The sequence below is a fragment of the Sceloporus occidentalis genome, unplaced genomic scaffold, assembly GCF_023333645.1.
Source record: "Sceloporus occidentalis isolate IW3139 unplaced genomic scaffold, rSceOcc1.0.p SCAF_2, whole genome shotgun sequence".
Classification (NCBI taxonomy): domain Eukaryota; kingdom Metazoa; phylum Chordata; class Lepidosauria; order Squamata; family Phrynosomatidae; genus Sceloporus; species Sceloporus occidentalis.
In genome coordinates, this window is record NW_028316982.1 from 257,813,442 (window position 1) to 257,840,437 (window position 26,996).

The following is a 26,996-nucleotide window of genomic DNA, read 5'->3' on the forward strand; positions in this document are numbered from 1 at the left end:
TGGTTTGAACATGCTAAATTAATTATGTGGAATGATCCTAAACTGAAGATTTTGGGACCATTTCATGAGGAAGCGCACAGTGGCAATATTTACAAATGTGAACATTTTTGGTATCTTTATATGGGTTATTACCCTTGAGAATTTCAGCAATTTCTGCTGTTCTGGAAGGAATATTTAAAATTTCAGAGTCACTGAACACATCAAGCTTATAGATGCCAGTTGGAAAGTATTAAATTTGATGATAATGAAATTGGAATGGAATGGAGTAGAATGCAGGGTTGGATCACCCTGTACAAACAGCCCATAGAGAACTGCTTTCACTTCAAAAAGAAAAAGAATAAAAGCCTAATCTGAGAGACCTTCGTCTACAGTGTTCTCTTCAGTTATTCTGGAAGGGGAGAGGTGTTTCTACAGCTCACAAGCTGCTGCCTACAGATTCAAAGGAGGTGATCCTGGCGCCAAACGTAGCCGTGGTACATCATCACGGACTGTGCCACAAAACCATAACAATATATTATATATTTAATCATTTATCCCTTAAAACCATACTGTTCAAAATCAATTTCTCTTTTCTTCATCCAGGGTTGCCAAGAGTGGCTCAATCCCTTTGTCCCAAGCCGAGGGACTGGAGTGTTGTGAGGATTGAGGACTATGGATACACTTGCATGTAGATCCTCAACCGGACCCACCTTTGGCTGGAGCAAGTGTCCAATGACAAGGTAGGAACTGGTTCTGCCACCAGCAACTGAGAAGGGATTTCCAATACGCACGAAGCTGCATCCATGATAGATGATGCCACTTTTACTGTCCTGATTCCATCTTCTGGCATCCTGGGATTTGTAGTTTGGTGAGGTACTTAAACTTCTCTGCTAGAGAGCTCTAGTCCACTCCCTTGAGCTAATGGTTCCCCAGACACCTTGATTTTATAGCCCAGGGGACTTTACTAGAGCTCTATGGGAGAGAAATCTAATCACCTCACCAAGCTACAAATCCCAGGATTCCACAGAACACTGAAAAGGCAGTTGAAGTGGGTTTGAGCCACTTTTTGTGAAGTGTGGATGCACCTTGGTCTGGCTTCTGTGGCTTCTGGATGTACAGCAGATCTGAAACTGCAGAGTTAATATCTGGGGAAAATTTAAGTCTTGTTTGTCCCTTATGATCTCAAACTCATATCTGTGTTAGGAAATCCTGGGATTTGTAGTTTGCTGTGACAGAGAAACCTAAATATCTCAACAAACTACAGATCCCAGTATCCCACAGCATTGAGCCATGGCAGCTAAAGTGGTGCCAAACTGCATTATTTTCTGCAGTGCAGATGCAGCTTAGATCTGATCCAGCCTTACAAACTCATTTTATCTGTCTGAAATTGCACACTCCTCCCCCCCCCCCCCCCCCCGTTTAATGGAGCACCCAAACTCTTTCCATTTTACTTTGCAGAATGGGAAGGTCATGGACAGGATTTGGTTCATCAAAGACCAGCACACAGTCCCGAAGCATGGCACTAGCCTTTGAGTGTTGAAAGATCCCTGATGACCTCTCTCCTTTCTTGGGTCCAGGTTGGCTGCTGTGGGTTTTGCCTTCTGAAATCCATCAGTTTCTGATGGAGAAGGAAGCATAGGCAATTGGAAAAGCAGCTTTCTCCCAGGACGCACAAAATTACAACCCATAATTCTCTGCAGAGAACAGACAACAATTGTCACATCATCATAGACTAACAGAAAAGCTTGTAGGATTTATATTCCTATATCTAGTCTCATCAAGTGGAATGGAAACCACTGACCATTTCTTCCCCAGAAAGAAGGAAGAAATACATCTTACCATAGTGTCATGTGGGTCACAGTTATGTCATATGGATCCCGAGGCATAAGGATGTCCTCTGCCATGAAATTCGAAAAGATGGCATGAAACTCAGGGATCCATTTGTCTAGCCTCTCTGTCTGGTCCATGTAATGTACAATTACTGCAAGGAATCTAATTGCCTTCACCTGATAAGAGAAGGGCATTCTAGGCTCAATAAGGGGATACCTCTTGTGGCCAATGAGGGCAGACCTTGTGAGGGAATGGTCTTGTTACTTTCATCTCAAACTCTTTCCCCACCTCAACAGGAAAAGAGCAAGGTCCCCCACGAATTGTGCAAATGAGTTTAGCACTCCCAACTGTAGGGCAATACATTCCCTGCCAAAAGAAATGGACAAAGAGAGATTATATCTTTATTGGGCTTCTACACCCAGAAAGGGGAAGCTCAGGACCCCAGGGATTTGTGTGAGAGGAGAAGGAGGAGAAACAATCCATCTACCCTTTGTCTTCTTCCACTACATGCTGTATAAAGATATCCAGATAGTTCTCGGTGACAGTAGTGGCTGGTATATTCCGTGCCCTGTTAAATGAGGATCCATACAGTTTGCACAGTCTGTGTAGATGTGATTTCATCTGTCAGGGAACAAAAAAAAAAAAAAAGGGGGGGGGGGGAATTAGGTAACTATTAGGTCTATGGAAGAGGTGTCTTGGGGTCTTTAAGCACCCTGAGGAGGAAGATGCCTTCTTGGTGGAGGCAGGCAAGCTAGTGAGCTTTGGTATTTTTCCAGGGAAAGTGCCTTACCTCCAATGATGGTAAGGGATCAGAACACATTCATCTTGGGTGCTGTGTGGAGAAACACAAAGAGGCGAGATTTCGAGTGGCAACCATCAGATATTTATTTATTTATTTATTTATTTATTTATTATCTGCTAATACCCCACAAGGGCTTTCACCCCCTTTGACATCTCCTTGGAGTCTGACTGTGTGACATGATCACTTTGTCTTGTACAGAAAATTAAGACTTAACTTGTTCTCCTCAATATGTTTTTTTTCTGCCATTCATTTATAGGCTTCTCCACTCTGATACTTGTCTTGTATTTATAATGCTGTCCTATATTTTAAAGAAACCACAGCTGTATCCTCACAATAAAGTTATCTCAAGTTTGCAATGCCTGGTCTGTGTTTTTTCCATCTTGGTTTTGCTTACTTCTTAAAAATGGTTTTATTTTAAAAAAAATAAATAAAAGCAGCTGCCATAACATCTATGTAATTGAAATATTCAGCATTGAATCTTTTCATACAAATTGGGATGAAAATTTGAAAAATTAAAACCTTGATCATTAATGTTCAAAAACAAAAGAAGCAGGGGCCAAATTCAATAAAACTCACCACTGGTTGATTATTTCTCCTGCTTTGCTCTTCAAGGTCAGGTTTTCTGACAAAGGTATAGACCAAATTCTTTATTGTCATATAGACAGTGAAAATTGTTCACTAATTTTTTCCATGCAGAGTGGTTTGCAATTGTGCTGCAAGGCATCAGAAATTAAAGTTTTCTGCAGCAAGTGTTTATTTATCCCTGCACAGAGAGAGAATACACCTACCAAACAGTATATATATTTAGGGCAATGCCACAAATGTGGCAGTAAGATTCCATACCTCCACAGTGATGCCAGCCATCTTGGAACTCTTAGAGATTATATGGCTAACGTGTATTGAGATTATGGCATAGTGGTGTGTGTTGGACTGGAGAAAAGGATTTGATTCCTAGTTTAGCCATGAAACTCACTGGGTGACTGTAGGCAAGTAACATGTTCTCAGCCTCAAGAGAAGGCAATGGCAAACCTTCTCTGAACAAATATTGCCAAGAAACCCTTTTAGGGTCACCATAAATTGGAAGCAACTTGACGGCATGCAACAACTGTTAAGTTTGTGTATGAGGGGATTAAAAGTCCCCAAAACCCCATAGCTTGGGTATTCTTGGAGTTGTCATCTAAAAAGACTTTTTGCAAGCTCTGACAAGCTCAGTGGTATATCAGCCTGCAGTTAAAAACAAAAGAGCAAGGTCAATTTAGAGGGGAAATGATCACACCTTCATTGTGGGAGCAAGATGCCTTTAGGCATGCATCGGCAACCTACGGCCCGCGGGCCGGATCCGGCCCGGGGAGGAGCCAGATCCGGCCCCCGCTCGGTCCTGCCGCAGGCGCCGCCGCCGCCAAGGCCTTTGGGCCAGTCGGCAGCCTCCTCTGCCTCCTCCTCCTCTTCCTGCGCCTCTGTGCTCTCCTTCTCCAGGGCCAGAGGCACCTCTTGCGAGCCCTTGTTTGCGCGCGAGCGCGCAGGGCTTGCAAAGAGCAGCTCCTTCTCTTCATGGAGCCTGGCAGGGGCTGGCCAATAGCAAAATGGCAGGGTCGGGGCTGTTTCTAGCCCCACTCTATCATTGGCCAGCCTCAATGAGGAAGAGAAACTTCTGAAGAGCAGGAGGAGAAGGAGGAGGACCTCTGGCCCAGAGGGAATGGAAAGAAAGGGCCGTTTCCTAAACCCCTTTGGCTCCGAAAATGAGCAACAAGAGGAGGAGGAGGAGGAGGAGGAGGAAGGTGCCGTTTCCAATATGTATTTCTCCCTGGATTTAATAATATTCCCATGTCTCTTTCCCCCTAGTTTTAATTATATTCCCAAGCATATTTTCCCCTGGATTTAATATTATTCCCAAGTATATTATAGGGCTGTTCGACAGTGGAATGCACTTCCTCGGAGGGTGATAGAGTCTCCTTCCTTGGAGGTCTTTAAACAGAGGCTGGATGGCCATCTGTCAGGGATGCTTTGAACTGGATTTCCTGCATGGCAGGGGGTTGGACTGGATGGCCCTAGTGGTCTCTTCCAACTCTACGATTCTATGATTCTATGAATACTTAGGATCCCACGGACAGCCAAGACGACAAACAAACAGGTTCTTGAACAGATCAGAGAAGAGCTCTCCTTGGAAGCAAAGATGATCAAGTTGAGACTATTGCACTTTGGCCACATAATGAAAAAAAAATAATGCTAGGAAAGGGAGAGGGTAGAAGAAAAAAAGCAAGACTACAGACCAGATGGACAGACTCAATCAGGGGGGTTATGGGCAAGGGCTTGCAGGATCTGGGCAAGACTGCAGTAGAGAATAGGGATTCTTGGAGAAATCTCAACCACAGGGTCCGCCTGAACTGGAGTTGGCTTGAGGGCAGCTACCAACAACAACAAACAGAGGCAGAAAAAGAAGAAACTGAATGATTCTGTGCTTGAGTCCAAGAGGAAATTGATCACACACCAGAAGAGGACTTGTTAATCACAGGAGATCAGATTGCAAAAGCAGGAAAATAAGGACTTTATCATATGTGAGGAATTTCTCTTAATTTCGAATGAAAAGAAAGTGGGACCAGAATGCATTCATGTGAATTTGCTAGTTCAGTGAATTTATGTGAATGCGAGTTGCGTTCGAACTGGCTCCCCATTGCCCGAAAATAGCATGCCATTGCCTGAATTTGCATGTGGTAGCCCACTGATGGTGAACCTTTTACAGACTGAGTGCCCAAACTGCAACCCAGACCCCACTTATTTATTGCAAAGTGCCATATCCCTCTGGCTTTCTAGTAAGAAACTCTGGCAAACTCTGTGCTAGGGTGACAGCATGTGTGCCCACAGAGAGGGCTCTGAGTGCCACCTCTGGCACACGTGCCATAGGTTCGCCATCACTGTGGTAGTCTATCACGCAATAACATGAAACCCCATGATTGCGCTTGGACTGACTTCCCATTGCCCGAATTTGTGTGTAGTAGGTTATCATGCAATAATGTTAAACCTCATGATTGCGTTCAGATTGCCATTGGATTATACTTCCAATTTCCCTTGTCTGATAAACTCCAAAGCATAATCAAAGACCGTAAGAAAACTTGGCCTAGGATCTAGAAATGAAGCAGGAGAGTGGCTGACTGAATTTTGCAAAACCAACAGCTTGTTTATCACAAACACATCAAGCAACCCAAGAAGCTTCTGTATATATGGATATCACCTGATGGCCAATATAGAAATCAAACAGACTACATAAATCTGAACCAGAAGGTAGAGAAGGTAGATTTTTTCTGAAAAAAACAAGAACCAAGAACATATTGTGACACAGACTATGAGATCCACATTGTCAGGGAGGAATACAAAAAAAGACACTCTCTGTAGTCAAAAAGAAAGAAAAGATTCAATAGATGACATATGAAATTCTTCAAGCAGTTAAGGACAGATGAGAAGCAAAAGTAAAAGGTGATAGAAGTAGGACCCAAAATCTTGAATGCAACTGTTCAGTTATTTCTGCACAAAGACAAAGAGAACTACCATGATAATCAATGAAGAAAAAGAAGATAACAACAAAAGGGGATGAACAAGAGGCCTCTTCTACAAGAGCTGAGAAATCAAAGAAAATTTAAACCAGCAGTGGGAATGCTCTATGACCAGCCGGAGAACACATTACATGACCAAGTTAAAACATAAAAATAATAGAAGCAATACACAGAAGAACTGTATAAAAAGGTGAAAGGATGGTAGATTCATTCAAGGAAGAACCACTTAAATATGAACCTACAATTTTAGAATGTGAAATGGAAGCTGTGCTCAGAGAAGAACAGGTTGCTCACCTGTAACTGTGTTTCTTCGAGTGGTCATCTGCGAATTCACACAAATGGGTTTATTCTGCGCCTGCGCAGCAATCCTCGGAAACTTCTAGAATCTCCAGGCAGAAAGCAATGTATTTTTCTGCAACTTTTTGGCGGTAGCCCCGCCCACCCATATATAAGGCCCCTGGTGGCCCGCTCCTCTTCAGTTCCAAATGATCCGTTAACAGCCCGGCAACAAGCGTTGTCAATGAGCAGGCACTGAGGGGATGGATGGGCGGGTTTTGTGTGAATTCGCAGATTTCTTCAGCAGTGGTAAGACTTTTACCAGAAACAACAAGCAAAGCTTAAGATGCAAACACACTTCTCTTTTATGCTTTCTTTTTAAATCCCAGGTCCTAGCCTTCCCAAAAATGATGTAATTGTAGCTGTGAATTGGACAGGAGTATACTTTGTAGATGAACAAGAACAAGTCCTTCTGGAACTTTCCTTTCCAGAGATCACGGCTGTCTCCAGCAGTAGGTAAGGTGTGAAATAACAAATAACGGGCCAATTCATTGGGACAAAGCCTTTAGTTGGCCACCCTCTTTTTTAAGACTTCCAAAGAAGGAGACCCACCACCTCTCTAGGCAATTGGTTCCAAACCGCCCTCGCTGTCAAGATGTTTCTTCTAACATTCAGTCAAAACCTACACTCTTGTAACTTAAAACCATTAGACCTACTTCTACCCTTTGAGGCAGCAGAGACCAAATGAGGTACCCAAAACTGAACACAGTATTCCAGCTGAGATCTAGGGGCAGTAATAGTCCCACTATCTTTTGTGCTGATTGTGGGCTCCACATCTCCACATGCTGAATATTTATTCTATTTGTGTGTGTTGTGTGCCTTCAAGTCATTTCCAACCTATGGTGACCCTAACGCGAACCTACCACAGGGTTCTCCTGGCAAGATTTGTTCTGAGGAGGTTTGCCATTGCCTCTCTCTGAGGTTGAGAGCGTGTGACTTGCCTGAGGTCACGCAGTGGGTTCCATGGCCAAGGGGGAATTCAAACTCCGGCCTCCAGAGTCATAGTTCAGTGTCCAACCACTACATTAAAGTGGCTGTATGCTGAGAAGATTTGGGGTTGGAGCCATTATTTTTTTTCTATGATTTTTCTTCTAGAGGGGGAAAGCTCCAGGGACAGAGCTTCACCTTGGCCACTATAAAAGGTGATGAATACACATTCACTTCCAACAACGCAGAAGACATCCGGGACCTTGTGGTGACCTTTCTGGAAGGGCTGAGGAAAAGATCAAAATATGTTGTCACACTTCAGGACAACCCAAATCCTAGTAAGGAAGCTGAACTCATTATAAAATGTCTGGTACCATTACAGCATTCAGCCCCCATTAAGACCTGTCTATCCCCTCATGATGTGGAGGAGTGAGCAAATCTCAGAATATGCCTGCAGGATATTTGTATGGTTCAGTCTCGTCTCTCAGTCACATTGACTGGGAATACAATTATTATTTTATTTATTTTAGCTGGCCAGGGCCCCCAAGGTGATGCACAGTGGAGAAAAATGTTTAAAAACAATGCATAGATTTGGAGAAAAACACATAAAATACTCCTTAAAATAATGCAAACCAAGCCAGGACAGTTTGAAGGTTTGACTATGTGGAATGGCACTCTTTTAGCTATCTGCTGGAAGCTTGAAAGAATTGGAAGCAAGCTAAAATCCCCTGTGAGGGAATTCCACAGTCAGACTGCTACTACAGATAAAACCCTATTTATTTACCCAGTCATTTCCAATGTATGGCAACCATAAGGTTGCCAAGAAAACCCCATGATAGGGTCACCTTAGGGTTGCCATAACTCAGAAATGACTTGAAGACCCACAACAAAAAACATGTAGATTTAGAATACATTAGTCTTTGAAAGTTTTAATAAAAAGCTTGGCATTAGAAAGAAGTTCAACATAGGGTTTAATGCCATCATTTGCATGGCTTCTCATGGCTATGGCAACTGAAGTGTGGAAAGCACATTATAACATTGTAGGATTGTCATAATGTTTCTTGCCTTATAAATATGGCTTCAGCTCAGGTGTAGCTCAGTGTCATCCTTGTACAGCACCTCAAGAGCAACTTGGTGAGATGGGATACCAGATTTTCCAACATGGAATCCGGAAACGGTGTACTCGTGCTGTTGAATGCAACAGAAGAGAGGGCTTGTGTCTGTACCTTATATGAAGGCTCTGGGACACTGTGGTACTTTTTCTTGGCCTGTTTCTATGCGACGGTAATTGCTTGGCTCTTCAGTAGGCACAGGAGAGTACCACAAAATGCAGGAATGCCTAGAACTGACCAGGGAACTGGTCAGCCTGGAGCCGTCAATGCTATACCTCCAGCAATGCCTAGAACTTACCACGACGAGGGAACAGGCGCCATTCACCCTGCAGCCGGCAATGAGGCGAGACTCCTGCCGTCCACGTGACACCCTTGGCCGGTCGATATTACCCGACTTGCATTCAAGTTGCGTATCGGGAAGCGCCAGATGAGGGTCTTCGACGGAGCCGTAGGATTTTAGGCCTGCCACCAGAACGCCTTTGAATGATGTCAACAAGGCAAGAGGGCCGGAAGAAAGGCGCAGTCTGTTTGCAAGGCTAACCCAATAAAGCCCTTAAGCAGATAACTTGTGTCTGTCCTTATTTAAAAACCCACGAACCGTATTGTTATTATGTATACTGGGGAAAATTTGGGCCGTGGATTCGCTTCGAGACGCAAAAGCTAGGCCTCGTTACCATAGCAACGGTCGAGCGAGGCAAACCGACCAATAGGAAAAAGGCACAGAATCCGAGTGTTGCGAAAAGGGGCGGGGCTAGGGAAATAACCCTACATTCCTCCCAATCCGCGTCCTGATTGGTCCCCTGCCTCCGCTTGCGTCACTGTTACGACACGCTTTGTTACGATTGGTCGGCGCGGCGGTGAGGCTTGCGATGATTGGTTGCGATGATTTGGTTGACGTTTGCAAACCAAATCAGCGCAACCAATCATCGCAAGTCTCACCGCCGCGCCGACCAATCGTAACAAAGCGTGTCGTAACAGTGACGCAAGCGGAGGCAGGGGACCAATCAGGACGCGGATTGGGGGGACGTGTAACCAATGGCGGCTCGCCCAGCGAACAAAAGGGTCCCTTGCTAAGCCCCTCCCCTGAAGGCCAATTTCATATGACGCAGCGGTTGGAGCCGGAGAGGAAGGAGGAGGAGGAGGAGGAGGCACCCGCCAGCCGTGGCCGCTATTTTGTGCGTGTCGGTTCTGCGAGGAAGCGGCGTCCGGAGAGAAGCCGAGACGAAGACCACGACGGCCGGACGATGAGCTCCGGCGGGAACTAAGCGCAGCACCGGCGGCGGCAGCGGAGGAGGAGGAGGCGGCGGCTATTGCAACGACAGCCGGGGGCGGAAGGAGGAAGGAGGGTGGTTGTGGTTCGGTGCCTTCTCCCTCTCCTCGGCGGGAGCCCAGGATGTCGGGCGGCGGCAGCACTTCTTCCAATAGCAGCAGCAGCAGCAGCAGCAGCGGGTGCGAAGGGTCTGGCGGCGGAGGCGGAGGCGGCGGCGGGGAGGACGCGTGCCGCGACTACCAGTCTTCGCTGGAGGACCTGACGTTCAACAGCAAGCCCCACATCAACATGCTGACCATCCTGGCCGAGGAGAACGTGCCCTTCGCCAAGGACATCGTCTCCCTCATCGAGGCGCAAATCGCCAAGGTTTTTATAACTCCCCGCGCCGGATATCTATAGAGAGACAGAGATCTATACGAGCCCCTCCGCCCTGCCTTCCTCTCCCTCGGCCTCTCTATCTTCTTCTTCTCCTTCTTCTCCTTCCTTCGTCTCTAGGGCCAAGTCCCCCTCCTCCCCCTCAGTCAGAGAAGTATGGTGGGGGTGGGTTGGAGATCATGGAGGAAAAGAGGCCAGGCATGAGGGGAAATGGCGGAAGGGGGTGTCTCGGGACACAGTTCCCCTCGGTCATGGCCCCTTTTAGGAGGCAGGGAAGGAAGCCTAAAGAGCAACAACAGCAGAGAGAGAGATCAAGGTTATGGACGAAAAGCCCAAGGAAGGAAGGAAGACAAGCCCAGGCTTTGTCAAAAGAGAGGCGACAGAAAAAGCAAGGCAGATGGGAGATTGTGGGCGAAAAGAGGAAGGGAGGCTGAGATGGAGGAAGAGGAAGACGAGGCCAGGGCAAGGTTCTCCTTGCTGTGTTCCCCTTTGACTCAGAGAGAGAGGCCCAGAAAGGGCTGGGAAAGTGTGGACTGGAATTCAAAAGGAAAGGCAGAAGAGGAGGGAAAAGCCAGGCCTAGGCCCCGTTCCCCTTTCAGCTGTGCCAGAGAAGACCAAAGGGAAAGAAGGCAGATCCAGGAATGAGGGAGGAATGCAGGAGGGAAAAGCCAACAAGTCTAGGCCCACATTCCCCTCTTTAAGACTTTAAAAGAGAGGAGGAGAGGAAGGTGGGCTGGGGATTCCTTCCCCATTTGCCCCCCATTCTCTGACCTGCCTTTTTGGCCCCAGTCCATTGGAGGGAGGGGAGGCAGATGGAGGAGGGAAGAGAAAGCAAGGCAAGGGCCAGATTCCCCTCCATCACCCCCCCCCTTCCTCCTCTGTTTAGTCAGATGCTGGGAAAGAAGAGGGGATTGTTCTGAATGCATGTGACACAGAAAGATTAAGGAGTGTGTGGGGGAGGACACTCTGGATTGGAAGCAAAAAGGGTAGATCAGGGAATGAGAGCAAAAGACAGGAGAAAGGCTTCTGACATGGGGGGGGGGGGGAGCAGAGAAAAGGCCTACAGAGGAGGATGAGGCAAAGGGGGGCTTGGCTAGGCCAAGGAACCTGGATCCTGAGAAAGGGGGAGATGTATAGTCTTGCAAGAATTTTGCTTGTCTGATTATACATGCTGAGCTCTCTCTTTCACACAGACAGAGGTTTATTGGGCCCTTGTTGTCCAAAGTACACACAGCCAAATCCCTGCCTGACCCACAAACGTATCGCTAGGATCAGGGCAGATTAATAAAAGCAGTTGTGGGATGATGGGTCCAGCAATGGGAGCATAGAAACCCCTGTGGGGTGATGAAGGAAAGGATCCAGGCAGTCAGTGGGTGCCAGTGGTGTGTGGGATTGGGGTGCTGGGGAGACAGTATGGCACCCCAGAGGGCTAGAGCTAGTGCGGTGGAGCAGTTTGAGTAGTGGACTAGGCTTCTGGGGAGCAGGGCCACAGAAACCCACAGGGTGACCTTGGGCAAGTCACACTCTCTCAGCTTCATAGCAATGGCAAACCCTCTGAAGACACTTATCAAGAAAACCCCACGGCCTTAGGGTTGCCATAAGTCAGGAAAGACTTGAAGACACACAACAACAATGTGTTGATTCCTCTCGGTGGGGCTGCTTTGGTGAAGGTGGTTAGAGATTGGCAGCGGCTGGTGAGGGGGGTCTGATACTGTAGGAAATGACAAGAATGGGAGGGCGGTGGTGAAGATTAGGCATGGGAGGTGGCTTTTCTATGCAAAATGAGGGAACTTAAGGTATGGAAAACCCCTCAGAGGTTAGATAAAAAGCCAGGAGCCAGACAGTATTCTGTGGGGAGGGCATTCTCTGGTAGGTCAGAGTTGGGACGGGTGTGTGTCTGTGTTGGGGGGGATAGTCTAGTTACATTGTAAAGGGAAATATGGGAGTATGTAGCAACATTGGCAGGCAGAGCTGATTCCCGCCCCTGGCCAGGAACAGGGAAGCCACCATGGCAGGCTCTTCAAGCTTGTGTAAAAGAGAGACAACATGGCGGCCTGGCAGTGACTGTGCAGCAGAAGCCATGCTTTGCCATGCTCTCCTGCTCTTCGCAGGTGGCATGCTTTGATCTTAGGCTCACTGGCTCTTGAAAATAGAATTAAAGGATCAAAATAAGATTTTGCAAACAAGTATGGCTTTATCGCGTCACCTGCTGTGCTAGTTTAGATATGAAACCTAGAAATTTTGTTGTTTATGAAGGAGGGAATGTCTATCGTTTCTCCCTATGCTGTTTTCTGGGAAAGATGTTTGCAAGGCGAGGGGATTATTATATTTCTAGAACCCTTGAGTCATAGAATAATGACAGTGTGAAGTTGAAGGCTTTCATGGTCAGCATCCATAGTTTTTTGTGGGTTTTTCGGATTATGTGGCCATGTTCTAGAATAGTTTATTCCTGACATCTCACCAGCATCTATGCTGCCATCTTCAGAGAGTGAATTCTCCGAAGATGCCAGCCACAGATGCTGGTGAAACGTCAGAAATAAAGACTTCCAGAACATGGCCACATAATCCGAAAAACCCACAAAACCTAAGCATAATGACAGATTAGAAGGGAGTGTGTGTGTGTGTGTGTGAGAGAGAGAGAGAGAGAGAGCACGCATAGTTCTCCTGAATAGAGCAGCCTATTCTTTAAGGCAGGGAAAGAAGTGCTCCATTCTGTCTGTAGGAATCGCAGCAGCCTTTACAATCCCAACATGGCTGCCAGAGATAAATATGGTGCAAAAAGAAAGAGCAGACTCCAGATCTAGTCAAGGCATTATGTCAGAAAATCTAGGCAGTGTTTTTGGTGGCTGCATGCCATTTAGGTTTAGCTTTGCCTTTTTGCCCAAGGACTTCTGAATCCTTTTATCATTCAAGTAGTGAAAGGCTAACATACTACTAATCTAGTAAAGCATCTCAGGTCTCTTGCCCCTTTCCCTCCATCCCTCCCCCTTCTCTGTTTCCTTCAGGTTGCTGGGTTTTTTATTTTGCAAATTTAATCTGGGGGTTTAAATGATAATAAAAATTCCTGTACTTAAAGCAGGAATAGGGGAAAGCTTCTTGTAGTGTAGATTGAGTAACTACAATATATTCTCCAGACACTTTCCACACTTAGTTTTCATATGTTTTCACTCTCTCTGTTAGTGACTGGAAGTACATAACTGATCATACATTCCAGTACTGTTGTTTGGGTTGGGTGGTTACCTAGTTATCCCCTTAAGTGTATTTAAAGACATCTAAAATCTGTACCTCTAATTAGATTTGCTTAGTTGTCATTAGTGACCACGATGATACAAGAGATTTGAGTTCTCTGAAAACTACTTTTCAAAGTTGTGTCTGGAGATAAGTTTCTATTTAGTGTAAATCAGAGTGGTTTGATTACATTTTTAATAAATGATTTTGAAATGTGTGACTGGTATTCAAAAATGTAAATAAAATGTATGAAATATGTATTTGTCTTTTTATTTACCGGGTGTAGTGCAGAATCTGTTTGTAAAGTGTTAAAATTATTCTGTGGCCTGGGTTTACAACAAAGAACGTGCGAGGAAGGCTGAAAACTGGAAGTTTAACAGAGAAACCCAGGCCCCCACATTTTCAACACTCATTCGTGTCACCTTTGGAGGAGAACAACACGCAGTCTATTGGCAACTCTGAATATGGTTTTCCTGCAGATGAACTTGAAATTAATTCACCTCCGGTTTGCTAGTGCTTTGTGTTGCCTTCCCCATTTCCACAGCTGCCTGATAATCTAAACTTGGGTTTGCCTGAGCATTTAGATGACCTTCCATTATATCCCAGTGTGTTTTCTTTCAAACCCATGGGGTAGTTTGGTAACTTAAGTGCTACAGTCCTGAGTTCTCATTCACAGATGTGGCATTCTTCTCATTTCAAGTTGGGGCTTGCTTCTTCATTCCCAAAAGGAGATCCAGTGATAGTCTGCTTCCCTGTATCATAGCTTCACACACAGTTCCATCAGTGTATTAAGGATTTTATAATCCGTGAAATAGCAGCTTTGCTATCAGAGAAAATACATTGCATGCTTTGGGATTAAGACTTTGAATAAAACAGCTACATCTTGGACTGCCTGAGATCTGTTGAGAACCTGTGCACAAATAGTCCCAAGCAGCTTTAATTCTTCCCAAATTCTGCTGTAATTAGTAAAATTGAATCCTGACAGTGGGCACTGTTACATTGTGATTAGTCAAATTACTCTAATTCCCCACTCTTCGGTAGTTAATAACCTTATCTACCTGCCATATATGCCATGCCTGCTCTGTCTTTTGTTTTATATGAAGGCATACATCCCTTTGCTCTTCATTTTCCTTTATATGAAATTAGATAAAGTCCCCACCTGGTTGAAGACTTGATATAACTACCATCTGAACCAAAATTCAGATAGTGGCAGTCACTTTGGAGGTATGCTGTTTAAATTATCCATGTGTCCTAAGAGTCCGGAAGCCACACCAAAGCCACGATCCAGTCCTAAGGACTGGAGCGCAGCTTCCAGACTCTTAGGACACATGCATAATTTAAACAGCATACCTCCAAAATGACATGAAGCAGCTTTCTTTTGGCCTGTCTGTATGGGGCTTTTGTTAGTTTTATGTCTAAGACTGAACATGTTTGATGTGCTACTTCCCCTCTCTCCTTTAGATGAGGGCTATGAGATCTTGTCCAACTTGCTTGAGAATGTTGTATACGCATGCTGGCCCTGCTGTGGTAGTGACAAGGCCAAGTGGCGAGAGGTCCTCAGCTTAGAGCTGCGCAAGAGCCTCTGGCAAGTGCTTCAAAGGGGGTGTTCCCACTTAACTTTTAAATCGCTGTAGAATACACCGATTGTATTAAATCCGATGTAAAATACCACGCTATTTACCCCACTTTCTGAATCGGGGTATTTTTCGTTCCCATTCATCCCTATAAACCGGTTTTAATGTTGCTGATCGTCCCCATTTAAGACATAAATCGGTGTATAATGTAAGATTTAAACCGGTTTCGTGGTTGTCAATCAAATGACGTAGTAGTGATGTAGTTTTAAACCGGAGTAATATAACTCGATGTAAGTCCGAAAGTTGTTCCCATTTGTCCGTCCGTTACCATTTCCTCTTCTGTTTTGCGCCTTTTTTTTGAAAGGATCAATCAGGCTGCTCTTCGGCTTAAACGTCAAAAGCTCTTGAGCCTTACAAGCTCTCCCCCTTCGCTCCGCAGTTCTCCTCCTTCATACAGCCATGGATCCTCTAGGCGAGTTTCATAATTTAATAAGCTCCAAGTGTGCCACCTCATTGCTCCAGTGCACACAGGTATGGTTTCAGAGTCATCTATAAGCCCTATCCTCCCCCTTTGTTTTCTCTAGTTTTGCATGCAAATGTCAGAGTCACAGCTTGGGAAAGTTATGTTTTGGACTACAACTCCCAGAATCATCCAGTACTGCTTTTCAGGCTTTGGTTGTATTGAAAGCGACAATCTTGGCCCAACTACAGCTACTTGAGAGCCATTCTTTGACATTCCATGTTTGGGCTGAATGTGTTCACATAGCATATCTCTTTGGAATCTGAGTCCCCATTTATGACTCAGAGAAAGTTGGTTGTTATTTTAAGAGGACAGAAGCCAAATCGTAAAGTTGCGGATACAAGTCAGCCTTGAACAATTATTTGTAGAGAGATCTTCTAGCACCTTTCAGACTAAAAAGAAGTTGGCAGCATGAGCTTTTGTAGACTTAAGTCTAGGGAAGCTCATGCTGTCAACTTCTATCTTTCAGTTAGTCTCAAAGGTGCTGCAAGATCTCTCTACACCTAATTATTAGTCATGCTGGCTAGGGACGATGAGCATTATAGCCCAAAATGTCTGAAGAATGCCAGGTTTGGAAAAGCTGCATCAGAGACAACTGCAGGTAAATCCGTAAGAACAAAGCAGCACATAATGAGCACAATGAAATGGTTTATTTAAGGGGTGAAGGAACAAAGAGTAGAAAAGCATCATTTAAAACACTGAGGAAAGTTCAGACACATTATGCATTGTCTCAGTCTGCAGGGACATGTCTTGCTGCTCTTTCCAGAATTGCATCGCTGTTGACCTCCTGTCACCAGTCAGCCTGGGGCAAGCTAAATGTGTCACCCCATTCGGGGATATAAGTATATCTCCGAGCATGGGGTGATGTGTAAAAGTCTGTGACACTCAGAAGCAAAACACTGTACCAGAGGTCTCCTTGTTAGTGTGTTTTCTCCTAATTCCCAAAGGCCAGATCCTGTTGGGTCTACATGAGCTTTGACTCATTCAGCCACTTTTGCCACCTCTGGCACATAGATTTATTCCTGTGTCAAGTCACACAGGTGTGTCAAATTCTGGTCTTCTGTTTCTCATCTTATACTGGGCGTATTCAGAGGCACTCCAAGCCATGCAGTCTTCTTGCAATGTAAAGCCAATTGAAGTTGCGAGAAGCGTTTCAGCTAATTCCTCCTCTTCCCAATTCTTTGCCACAAAGTGGCAAACTCCTTCAAGGCAAAAGAAGTTCATTTCAGTTGCATGATGAGAACAGACAAAAGAGCTATACCTCTATTGGCCAACCAAAATGAAAAACTAATGTTCTGTGCCTAAAAAAAGGTGTAGTTAGCACCGCGCAGGACAAGGGCAGCCTAGGTCTTAAGGGAAGTTAACTTTCTGTTGCTAATGGGATGGAATTTCATTACCTGTCTTTTATTGCCCTTTGTCCACAATCCCCAGATGGCCAAGAAGGGATGTGGCCTTTGCCTGCATTGATATCCTTCTAGAAAATCTAGACCATCCTAACTGACAACAGAATGAATTCTGAGTCAAAATGTAGGCCACAGACTCTCTCGCCATTATGTAGAATTCAAAGACATAGCCGTGTTAGTCTGAAAAATCAGCAAGCAAAGGGATCTTGTAGCACCTTTGAGACTAAATGAAAGATAGACACTAATAGCATAAGCTTTCGTAGACTTGAGCTTACTTTGTCAGATGCGTGTTTCGAGTGGAGAATCCAAAGACAGGCCTAGCTAAACCAGTTTGTGCATGAGTTGTCAATTCAAATTCAAAACCTTGTGAACACAAAACATTCCAATATACATTTATATGGTTATCTAGTTTCCTTGGTTTTATGCAACAGCCTTCCTCCTACCTTTATTTGCCAATGATCAACTTGTCATCTCATCTTTATACACAAGGTTGTGAACTAGAAAGTTGTTGATTAGCAAAGCGGAAGTTGCATTCAAGTCAACTGTGATTTCTTGTCTAGATTTATTCAGGGGAGGTGTACCAATGTTTTCCTCTTAAGCCAAGAGAGTATGACTTACCTAAGATCACCCAGTGGGTTTCCATGGCTCCATAAAAATGTAACTTTTTTGAGCTCTGGGCAAGAGGCCACCACTGAGACGGTCTTGTCTGGTGCCCATCTGCCTTAGTGGTCGTGTAGCAGATAATGCAAGAATTTGCACACAAACACATACAATGATGTCTCATACTGCTGCAGGACTTTCAGAATGGTGGCTTAGCTCTTTATCAGGATGCCACTCAGAGGCATTCAGTTTCATTGTCCTATTCTATTTATTTAATTTAGGGATGGGCAACTATGGGATGGGCAAATATCCCAGATATTTTGGAGTTCCAGCTCCTGTTATCCAGCACTGGCAATGCTGGCTAGACTTGACAGGGACTATAAGGTATATGCACCTGGAGAGCCCCAGTTGCCCACTTTGAACCAGTGTAACTAAGCCCTGCCCTTAAACCTTCTTGGCTGGGTTCAAGAAGGTCACCTCATCTTTGTTCTGTCCTCTTTCCCTAGTTCCCAGCCCTTTGAGCATTGCATCTCATACCTGCCATGGAAACCACAATGACAGAGGACCACCCTGGTGCCAAAGACCACGAAAGGAATGTATTGGGCTCCTCAGTTGCTGACCTCATGAAATTGAACAGGCCTATCCCTCCGGTGAAACCTGAGGGACAAGAGCCAATGAGAGAGCATGGTCACTTAGAAGATCAAGAGATTAGGCTCATTAGTACCCATCACCTAACATGGCCACTGGTTATGCTGGATGGAGGATTGAGGTTGCTGTAGTCCCAAAAAGTAACATTTCCAAATTCTGGCTCATTGATGGACATTGAAGGTTATGGACCCAGATGTTCTTTTTTATTTACCTACAAGTGAGACTCATAACAAAATCTTGTAGGGCAATTGGAGCCTGACAGCTGCCCATGAAAATTATATACTGGTACAGGACTTGGAGCTAAGGTACAACTTCCTTGAGTAAGGATTTTCCCAGGATAGGACTCTAAAGACTTCCTCAAACCCAGATTATCCCAGATACCCAGACTGAAATGGGGTATTTTAGGCCACTGAGATGCTATTCAATAAACAAATACAATTATTCACAAAGCAGAGCAGTTGAGACCTTAGAAGCTGAATTTCTAAAAATCTGTTTCACTTTTATTTTAAAAACCTTTCATTTAGGCTGACCTAAAGCTAAGCAGGCAATTTCCTACAAAGAGCTTTGAGGGAAAAGGGTGAGCTGGGATGATTCCACTTACCAGACATAAAACATAGGGTGATGGTAAGGGTGGGCCATGTTATTTTCTTTGATGGCGGCAAGGTTGTGAGGCACAGGGTTCCAAAGATCACAGACCCATAGCAAGCCACAGCAGAGATCAACATGAAAACTATAGAGAAGACAATATAGGCTGGGGGGGGGGGGGGGGGAGAAAAAAAAGAAAGAGGAAACTTGTGAACTTCATTGTTCCATCTCTCTGTTCCAGTGTGGGCAATATGTGGCCCTTGGGCTATTTGTTGACCATAGCAAAATTCCACGTGACTACATTGATACCAAAATCAGTGGATGCTCAAGTCCCATTAAATGTAATGGCCTAATAAAAATGGTGCCCCTTATTTAAAATGGCAAAATCAAGGTTTGTCTTTTGTAATTTATATTTTTAAAAAATATTTCCAAACTGGGGGCATTGAATCCTTGGATAAAACATCCGTGCATAGAGAGGGCCTGTTTAAAGTTGGCTTTAAATTGGTTAAATTGTTTTAAAATAGTTGAGAATCAAAAGCTGAGGTCAAAGGGGGAAGGTGGGAGGAGGACAGAGAACCTGGGGCACTTTGAAAGCAGCTGAAAAAGTGGGACAACAAAATAATAATCGGGATTGTCCCTGCCAATTCAGGATAGTTGGAAGGAATGGGTTCAGTAAGGTCTACTCTAGGTGAGCCTGATGTTGGATTAAGCCTTTGTCTATACAAGCATATAGTCTAAAAGGTTTTCTTGGATGGGACAAAGGGATCCTTTAGTAAAAACATGCATTGTGAAGAGGATTCCTTAGAACTGGAGTGCTTAAAAACCACTACCCAATATAACTGAGTTGCTAGCAAAGGTTCCCTTTGAAAAGATGTTCTTTTTTCTTCAAATCTTAGACACTGGCTGGCAGATGAACCAAGCAAAACTATAGAATTACTTGTGGAAGAGCCATGTCTCAAAGACAGACAAAGGGCAGTTTATTGTGAAGGCAGATACAGGATTTTAAGAACAATTCTAACAGGCTTTCCACCTATACTCATCAACCGTCTTTGCTTTTGAATCATATGTGTATGATTTCTGAGAAATATATACACTGCCTCAGTATCCACTATTTTTTAAAAAAATCCATGAATTCAGCCATTCATGGCTTGAAAATATTAAAAAAATGCCAATAAGCAAAACTCGATTTTATAGACGTGGCACCATTGTAGTCAATGGGACTTGAAGATCCACAGATTTTGGTTTCTGAAACCAAAGCCTAGCAGATACCAAGGGCCCTAGTGGATATCAACTCAGTTTTCAGCAACTGCAGTAAGATGGACACAAAAGGCAAAAGTAGGAGACGAAAGTAACTGGGACATTTTGAAAGCAGTTGAAAAACATGGGAGGACAGGATTCATCTCAATTGTTCCTGCCAAATTAGAACAGTTGAGTACACATGCCAATAGGGAGTTAGTGCTATCAAAACTCTCTGTCATGCTACTCTGTTTATATATGCGAAGGCTGTATCTTGTAGTATGAGTCTATCCAGGCGCTATCATCTTTGGGGGGAGGCTTTCTTGGCCCCACTCATTTTGCATTTTGTTTGGTGGGGAAAGGGGGAAGGAGCCTTCCCAGAACTCTCTCCCTCCGGAGGCCATGATGGCTCCCTCCTTGCTGTCTTTCTGGCTGCAAGAACCAAGTGTTGGGTCTGTTAGTAGTGTGCTGTTTTGCTGATCCGAATGAATACTGAGCATTTGCAACTGTCTGAGATTTAATGCTTGTAAACTCCTTGAATCCTAGTATTGGGGAAAAGTTGGACTATAATAAAATAATAAGGATGGAGGTGATGCTTGCTATGATAACATTAGCAGTAGGGTGTATCTACATTAGGAGTTCCCAACCTGGGGGTCGCGACCCCTTCAGGGGTCGATCAACCCTTTCTCAGAGGTTGTCAGGTTCAGACTCGCCCCTCTGCCTCCTCCTCCACACAGCTGCTGCCACTGTTTCCCCTCCTCCACACAGAGGCCGCTGCCACCACCACCACACAGGGCTGGGGCTGCCTCCTCCTCCTCCTCCTGCTTGCTGCCCCTGGCGCCATTGAGCAGGGTTGCCGCACCCCCGCTGCCTCCTCCTCCCTCCTCCTCCTCCTCCATGTGGCCGCCACTGCTACTGTGCAGGGCTGCTGCTGCCGCCGCTATTGTAACAGTGGGGGAACCCCCATGTGACAGTGGCAGCAGAATCCCCATGTGACTGCGTCGACGTCGGCGGCAGGCCAGAGTTGGCCTGGCTGGCGCTGGAGGAGAAGGAGGTGGCGGAGCTTCCAGTGGCCTTTGCAGCTGGAAGTCCCGCCCCTTCTTCTGGCCGGCAGCCTCCCTGATTCGTTGGGAGGCTGGGAATGGGCGGGACTTTTGGCCACAAAGGCCACTGGGGCTTGTAGGCGGCCGGAGGTCCCGCCCCTTCCTGGCCTCCCAACCAATCGGGGGGCGCTGGGCGGGACTTCCAGACGCAGAGAGGGTGGCGGCCCAACAAAGGTTGGGAGCTGCTGATCTACAGTGTAGAAATATTGCAGTTAGATACCACTGTAAGTGCTGTATTCTATCCTATAGAATGCTGGGATTTTTAGTTTTACATGGTCTTTAATGTTCCCTGCCAAAGAGCACTGATGCCTCACAAAACTAAAAATCCCAGGATTCTGTAGGATGGTTAATATGTGGAATAACAACTTTACCAGAGCGATTGACATGATCGCTCCCAAGCGTCCTTTTCAACCCGCTCAAAATCGTAACCCATGGTATACAGAAGATCTGGACAACGACTAGAGCGCCAGTGGCAGAGAACTCAACTCATATCCGATAAGACACTTCATTCGACCTTTCTTAGGTCCTATCAAGTGGCAATAGATGCAGCTAAGAAGTCCTTCAATTCTGCATCTATCATGTCTGCAAAATCTCGTCCAGCTGAGCTGTTCAGGGTAGTGAGGAACTTAACCCAACTACCTCCTACCCAGAACCCATTATTAGATTCTTCTGAAGCCTGCTGTGACGCTTTTAATGATCATTTTGCAGATAAAATCTCTCGGATAAGAGCTGATTTGGATGCCAATTTGAGGACAGAGACAACTAGAGAGGCATCCAGTGCCTTCGTCATTACTGTTAGACTGGATCAATTTGAGTCGGTAAGTACTGAGGATGTGGACAAGCTTCTCTGAAAAAGACGACTTGCCCTCTCGACCCTTGCCCAACCTGGCTGGCTATCCAGGGGGGAGAAAAAATCATGGAGATGCTGAAAAACATAATTAATGCATCCCTCAGGGAAGGCTCCCTGCCTCCCTGTCTCAAGGAGGCAGTAGTTAGAACACTCTTAAAAAAGCCCTCCCTGGACCCCCTGGATAGAAATAACTACAGACCAGTCTCACTACTACCATTTTTGAGCAAGGTGATCGAGAGAGCGGTCGCCAATCAACTACAAGCAGTCTTGGATGAAACGGATTTTCTGGATCCATTTCAAACCGGATTCAGGACGGGATACAGAGTGGAGACTGCCATGGTCGCCTTAGTCGATGATCTCCGTCTGGGCATCGACAGGGGAAGTGTGACCCTGCTGGTGCTCTTGAACATCTCAGCGGCCTTCGATACCATTGACCATGGTATCCTTCTGGAACGCCTGAGAGAATTGGGTATTGGAGGCACTGCATTGCAGTGGTTCTGATCCTACCTCTCGGGCACGTTCCAGATGGTGTCGCTTGGGGACAGCTGTTTGGCCAAGAGGGAGCTCAAATCGGGGGTCCCTCAAGGTGCAATTCTGTCCCCAATGCTATTCAACATTTACATGAAGCCGCTGGGAGAGATCATCCGGAGACATGGGGCGGGGTGTTATCAGTACGCTGATGACACCCAAATATACTTCTCTATGTCTCGGACTGTAGCAGTGACTAAGGATGGCATCTCTCCTCTGAATGCCTGTCTTGGGGCGGTAATGGACTGGATGAGGGAAAACCGACTCAGGCTGAATCCAGGTAAGACGGAGGTACTTGCTATAGGAACCCCGAATCCAGGAATGGAGTTGTGTCAGCCAGTTCTGGATGGGGTCACACTTCCCCTGAAGGATTCTGTTTGCAGCTTGGGGGTGCTTCTTGACTCGTCGCTCCAACTGACAGCTCAGGTGGATGCGACAGTCAAGAGCGCCTGCTATCACCTTCGTCTGATACGCCAACTGCGCCCCTTCCTGGAGCCGAGGGACCTGGAAACAGTAGTACATGCACTGATAACCTCTCGATTGGACTTCTGTAATGCGCTCTACTTGGGGCTACCCTTGTGCCAAGTTCGAAAACTTCAGCTGGTACAAAATATGGCAGCCAGATTGATCATGGGAACTTCTAGGAATGACCATATAACACCGGTCTTGAAGTCCCTGCACTGGCTGCCTATTAGTTTCCGGGCAAAGTACAAGGTGTTGGTGATTACCTTTAAAGCCCTACATGGCTTGGGCCCAGAGTACTTGAGAGAACGCCTTCTTCCCTATTGTCTGTCCCGCACATTAAGGTCCTCTGGAAGAAATCTACTACAGCCAAAAAAAATCTAGGCTAACATCAGTTTCCCAGAGGGCCTTTTCTACTACTGCTCCTAAACTATGGAACGACCTGCCAGAGGAGATCCGTCACATTTCCACTCTGGCAGCTTTTAAGAAAGCACTCAAGATGGATCTCTTCCAGCAGGCCTTTCCAACTTAGTTACCCTCCCCAGATATAGAGATATTTGTCCCCTCATCTGTCTATTTCCCCCCGCCAATGTTTCTGCCTATTTTTTGTTTTTTAATGTTTTTAATGTTTTTAATGTTTTAATATTATTACTGTTTAGTTCTGTTTTAGTACTGGAAATGGGTGTGTGTGTGGTAGGTCTAGGGTTTGATTTTTTAACTCTATTGTAATTTGTTGTATTTTATTGTTGTAACCCGCCCGGATTCTTCGTGATTGGGCTGGCTAGAAATAAATCTATTACTATTATTATGATTATTGTTGTTGTTGTTGTTGCAGTTAAAGTGGTGTCAAACTGCATTATTTCCACACTGAAGAAGCACCTGTAGTTATAATAGTAGTCTAGGGAGATTATCAGATGGCGGACAGGAGTGAATCCCATCCTTATCCTGTCCATACGTTCATGCTGATCTTGTCATTAAACTGTTAGTGAAGTGGAATTGCATTCACATATTCTTCTGTTAATACAAAATGAAGGGCAAGTATGGGACAATTCCACTTCAGTGATGGGACAATGACAGGATAAGTGCAAAGTCATGTGAAAGTCTTTCGCACAATTGCAGTCGATCACAGTTTAATGACAGGACATTGATGGGATAAGCACAACATCGTATGAAAATCTTTTTGTGATCATGCTATAAGAACGGGACAAGGGTGGGATATTCCATATCTGATAATCTCCTAGGTTTCAAGCACCCATGTAGGTATCCTCCACAGGCTCCTACACTGCCATCTCTTCATGGTTTTAAAATAATCCCAAGCTATCAAATACTATATCAACAGAGTTCTGGCAGATGTAAGACTGTGTATGGCTCCAGTGGTTCACTGTGTGCCCGTCATCCAAGGACCAGCCTAATTCAGCGCAGACCTTTTCAACAGAAGGCTCTCCACTAGATGATGACATGGTCACAGCAACTCTGAACATGATGGCATGCCATACTTGCAATCTCCATTAATGGAAGCACTACCTGCACCAGGGTAATCATGTCTTCGAGGTCCTGTATATACTCATGTATACGTCTAGAAATTTAGGTTAAAATTAACCCAAAAATACTGAGCTGACTTAGCCATGAGTCAATGTAAGGGCTGTATCTTAACTCTTATTTAAAAGAAGGAACTGTTTCCTGATTAAAGGCCAGAGTATAATCTGCCCTGGAAGCACCAACCTCCTCTAATCTCTCATCCATGCAGCCTTAAAAGTGAGCACAAACAGTTATGTCTGCTGGAATTTTGTAAGTTCTTTGGCATTGTTTTCCTTTGCTTCATCCTTTTCTATATGACCCTAGGTTTTCCATCAACTTATCCATGGGTCATATCAAAATCCAAAACTTGTCCTTGACTTATACATGAGGTCGATTTATAGCCAAGTATATACGGTATATATAATGCATTGTTTAAAATAATTGCAAAGCAGATCCAGAGGTCTGCACAGAGGTCTACTGATGTGTTGGTGACACACAGGCTATAGCCAATACAGTCCTTCCACATCCTCCCTATTCAAGTTGCACAACTTCAAAAATTGCAGAACCACTTTCCCCCTCCAGTATTTACCCCAGGAGAGGTCCCTCCTCAAGAACTGAGCACTATTAAGTTGCCCCTTTGAATGCTATATCTATGTGGAGTAACCCCTACAACTTCTCATGATAGAAACAATATCTGGATATTTTACAGTGCCTTTTGCCTTTGTATGTTTGGAGAATTTATGATTCTTACATGGCATATAGACCAGAGGGGCACATTTTCCCAGCTGGCAGTCCTTCCAAAGTCCTCGGAACACAAAAAGCCCCCGGATAAATCTCTTGACCCAATATTCTGTTGAGATTGCTATCATCACCAGACAAGTAGCCAGGCAAGAGAGCATGATGCCACCCAAACGGAGATGCCCAATGAGTTTTAGGTCCTTGAACCACACGACTGGACGCCAGTTAGAAATAACCAAAATGCAGCGGTCCACAACAGTGGAGCAATCAAGGCAGTTAAAACAACCAACCATTCTCTTCAGCTCTAAGGAATCCAGGGAAGGCATGGACTACATGTTCCCTGGGGCTTCCTTTTAGATCGCTGGAATGATCCCAAAGACTACTGATGAAAGAAGAGATGCCACAGTTCCCATAGTGACTCCAGTATTCTGGAATCCTTTTGGATTCCTGGCTATGCGTCTTCCACTTTCCATGTGAAACAGCCCTTTAGAAAATTCCATACAAATTACTAGTTTGCAGATTTAAAAAGTAATGAATTACTACTCCTAATCAATAAGCTGAATCCCAACTTGGTGAAAAAAGGCAAAGTATAAATAAAGATAATAGTAATAGCAATAATAGCAATAATAATAGCAGCAGCCTCATCCTTTTGCTGCTGCTTTTGTGACTACAGGGCTATACAGATGGGTGGCATGCAGCTGCCCTTTTCGCCCCGGATCCGTGCCACGGCAACTGCACGCAGCAGCACCAATCTGGTCCCTGAAGGGAGCAAAAAAGCTGCAAAAAGCGCACTGGTGCACCATGATGATGCCCCTTCAATGCTGTGCCTTTTGGGTGCAGTACTAGAGGTGCGTCATTATGGTGCATGCAGTCTAGAAGTGTGTGTGCCAAAATGGCGCCCAGGTGTCATTGTTAGGGCTTGGAGTGTGTGGATGCTCAGCCCTCACCCTGCCCACAGGCCACACAAAGTGCCGGTCTGTATAGCCCCTGGCCTTGGCTACCTCGATTCATTTTTAACTTTAACAGTAGCCTCAAATACTTTGCCCTTGAGCTCCCGACTCATGAAGAGGGCCCTCCGCTGACATCCATCCCTCCTGCTTCCTCGGAAAACACCAAACCGTTAACCGTTTGTAATGGACCGCCATGATGACATCCAGCCCATTGAGGAGACAGTTTGCTGAGTGACGCAAGGAAGCAAGGGAATTCTGGGAACTGTAGTTTTGCGAGACTATTTAGCCTTCTCTGTAAACGGTGCCATAATTAAACTACAATGTCCCAGGATCCCCCTTGGTCTGAGCCAGGGAAGTTAAAGCGGTCTCAAACTGGATTATTTCTGCAGTGTGTTTTGGACACTTCCATTAGTTTGATTTTCAAAGAATTTGAAATATTTAAGTCGAAAGAGAAACAGGAATTATTTAATTAAAGATACAGTAACCCACCAATGTTTCAATAACAAATGTAGTCCCGAGGCAGTTTTTGTGGCCTAAGACACCCAAATGCCCTTTTTCTCGTCTCTTTTAGACGTCAACAGCAGCAACAGTTCACCTTTTAAACTAGTTGCAGCCCCCTGCACTTCTTTAGTATTGTGAAATATCAATTTTTCAAATTCAAAAAGGGACCCCTGTGTTTGGAAGGGGGGCATTTTTGGCAGTCCATGTCCCACCAGTGTCCCAGGGCAGACAACTAGACCCTGAACCTTACAGAGTTGCCCACCCTGATCTATGGGCATGTGATATACAATGCAACCATTTTCAAAAGCAGCTCAATCAACCTTCTTCAGAGCAAAGAAATTACTTGGTTGTTCTGGACTCAAGTAGTGATGGC

At 45.1% G+C, this 26,996-nt stretch overlaps 2 protein-coding genes and 1 long non-coding RNA gene across 4 annotated transcripts; 1 reads left to right on the top strand and 2 right to left on the bottom strand.

Moving 5' to 3' along the window:
* Nucleotides 1–2,211: 2,211 nt before the first annotated feature.
* On the bottom strand, nt 2,212–9,249 carry LOC149320035 (uncharacterized). 2 transcript variants are annotated; one of them, XR_016279911.1, is made up of 4 exons: nt 8,833–9,249; nt 8,488–8,610; nt 2,600–2,641; nt 2,212–2,430 (listed from the first exon to the last, which is right to left on the bottom strand). It is a non-coding gene; the product is annotated as an uncharacterized LOC149320035 (long non-coding RNA). The 2 variants fall into 2 exon arrangements; XR_016279912.1 differs by lacking the exon at nt 8,488–8,610.
* A 410-nt stretch (nt 9,250–9,659) lies between these two features.
* On the top strand, nt 9,660–13,665 carry LOC149320036 (pre-mRNA cleavage complex 2 protein Pcf11-like). The gene has a single exon (XM_089512822.1). The coding sequence runs from the start codon at nt 9,928–9,930 to the stop codon at nt 10,201–10,203; it is 276 nt and encodes a 91-aa protein (XP_089368948.1). The 5' UTR covers nt 9,660–9,927; the 3' UTR covers nt 10,204–13,665.
* Nucleotides 13,666–16,357: 2,692 nt separating this feature from the next.
* On the bottom strand, nt 16,358–26,317 carry LOC149320037 (uncharacterized). The gene is made up of 5 exons (XM_089508477.1): nt 26,298–26,317; nt 25,463–25,656; nt 18,754–18,903; nt 18,042–18,161; nt 16,358–16,703 (listed from the first exon to the last, which is right to left on the bottom strand). The coding sequence occupies exons 1-5, from the start codon at nt 26,315–26,317 to the stop codon at nt 16,534–16,536; spliced, it is 654 nt and encodes a 217-aa protein (XP_089364603.1). The 3' UTR covers nt 16,358–16,533.
* Between the last annotated feature and the right edge of the window lie 679 nt (nt 26,318–26,996).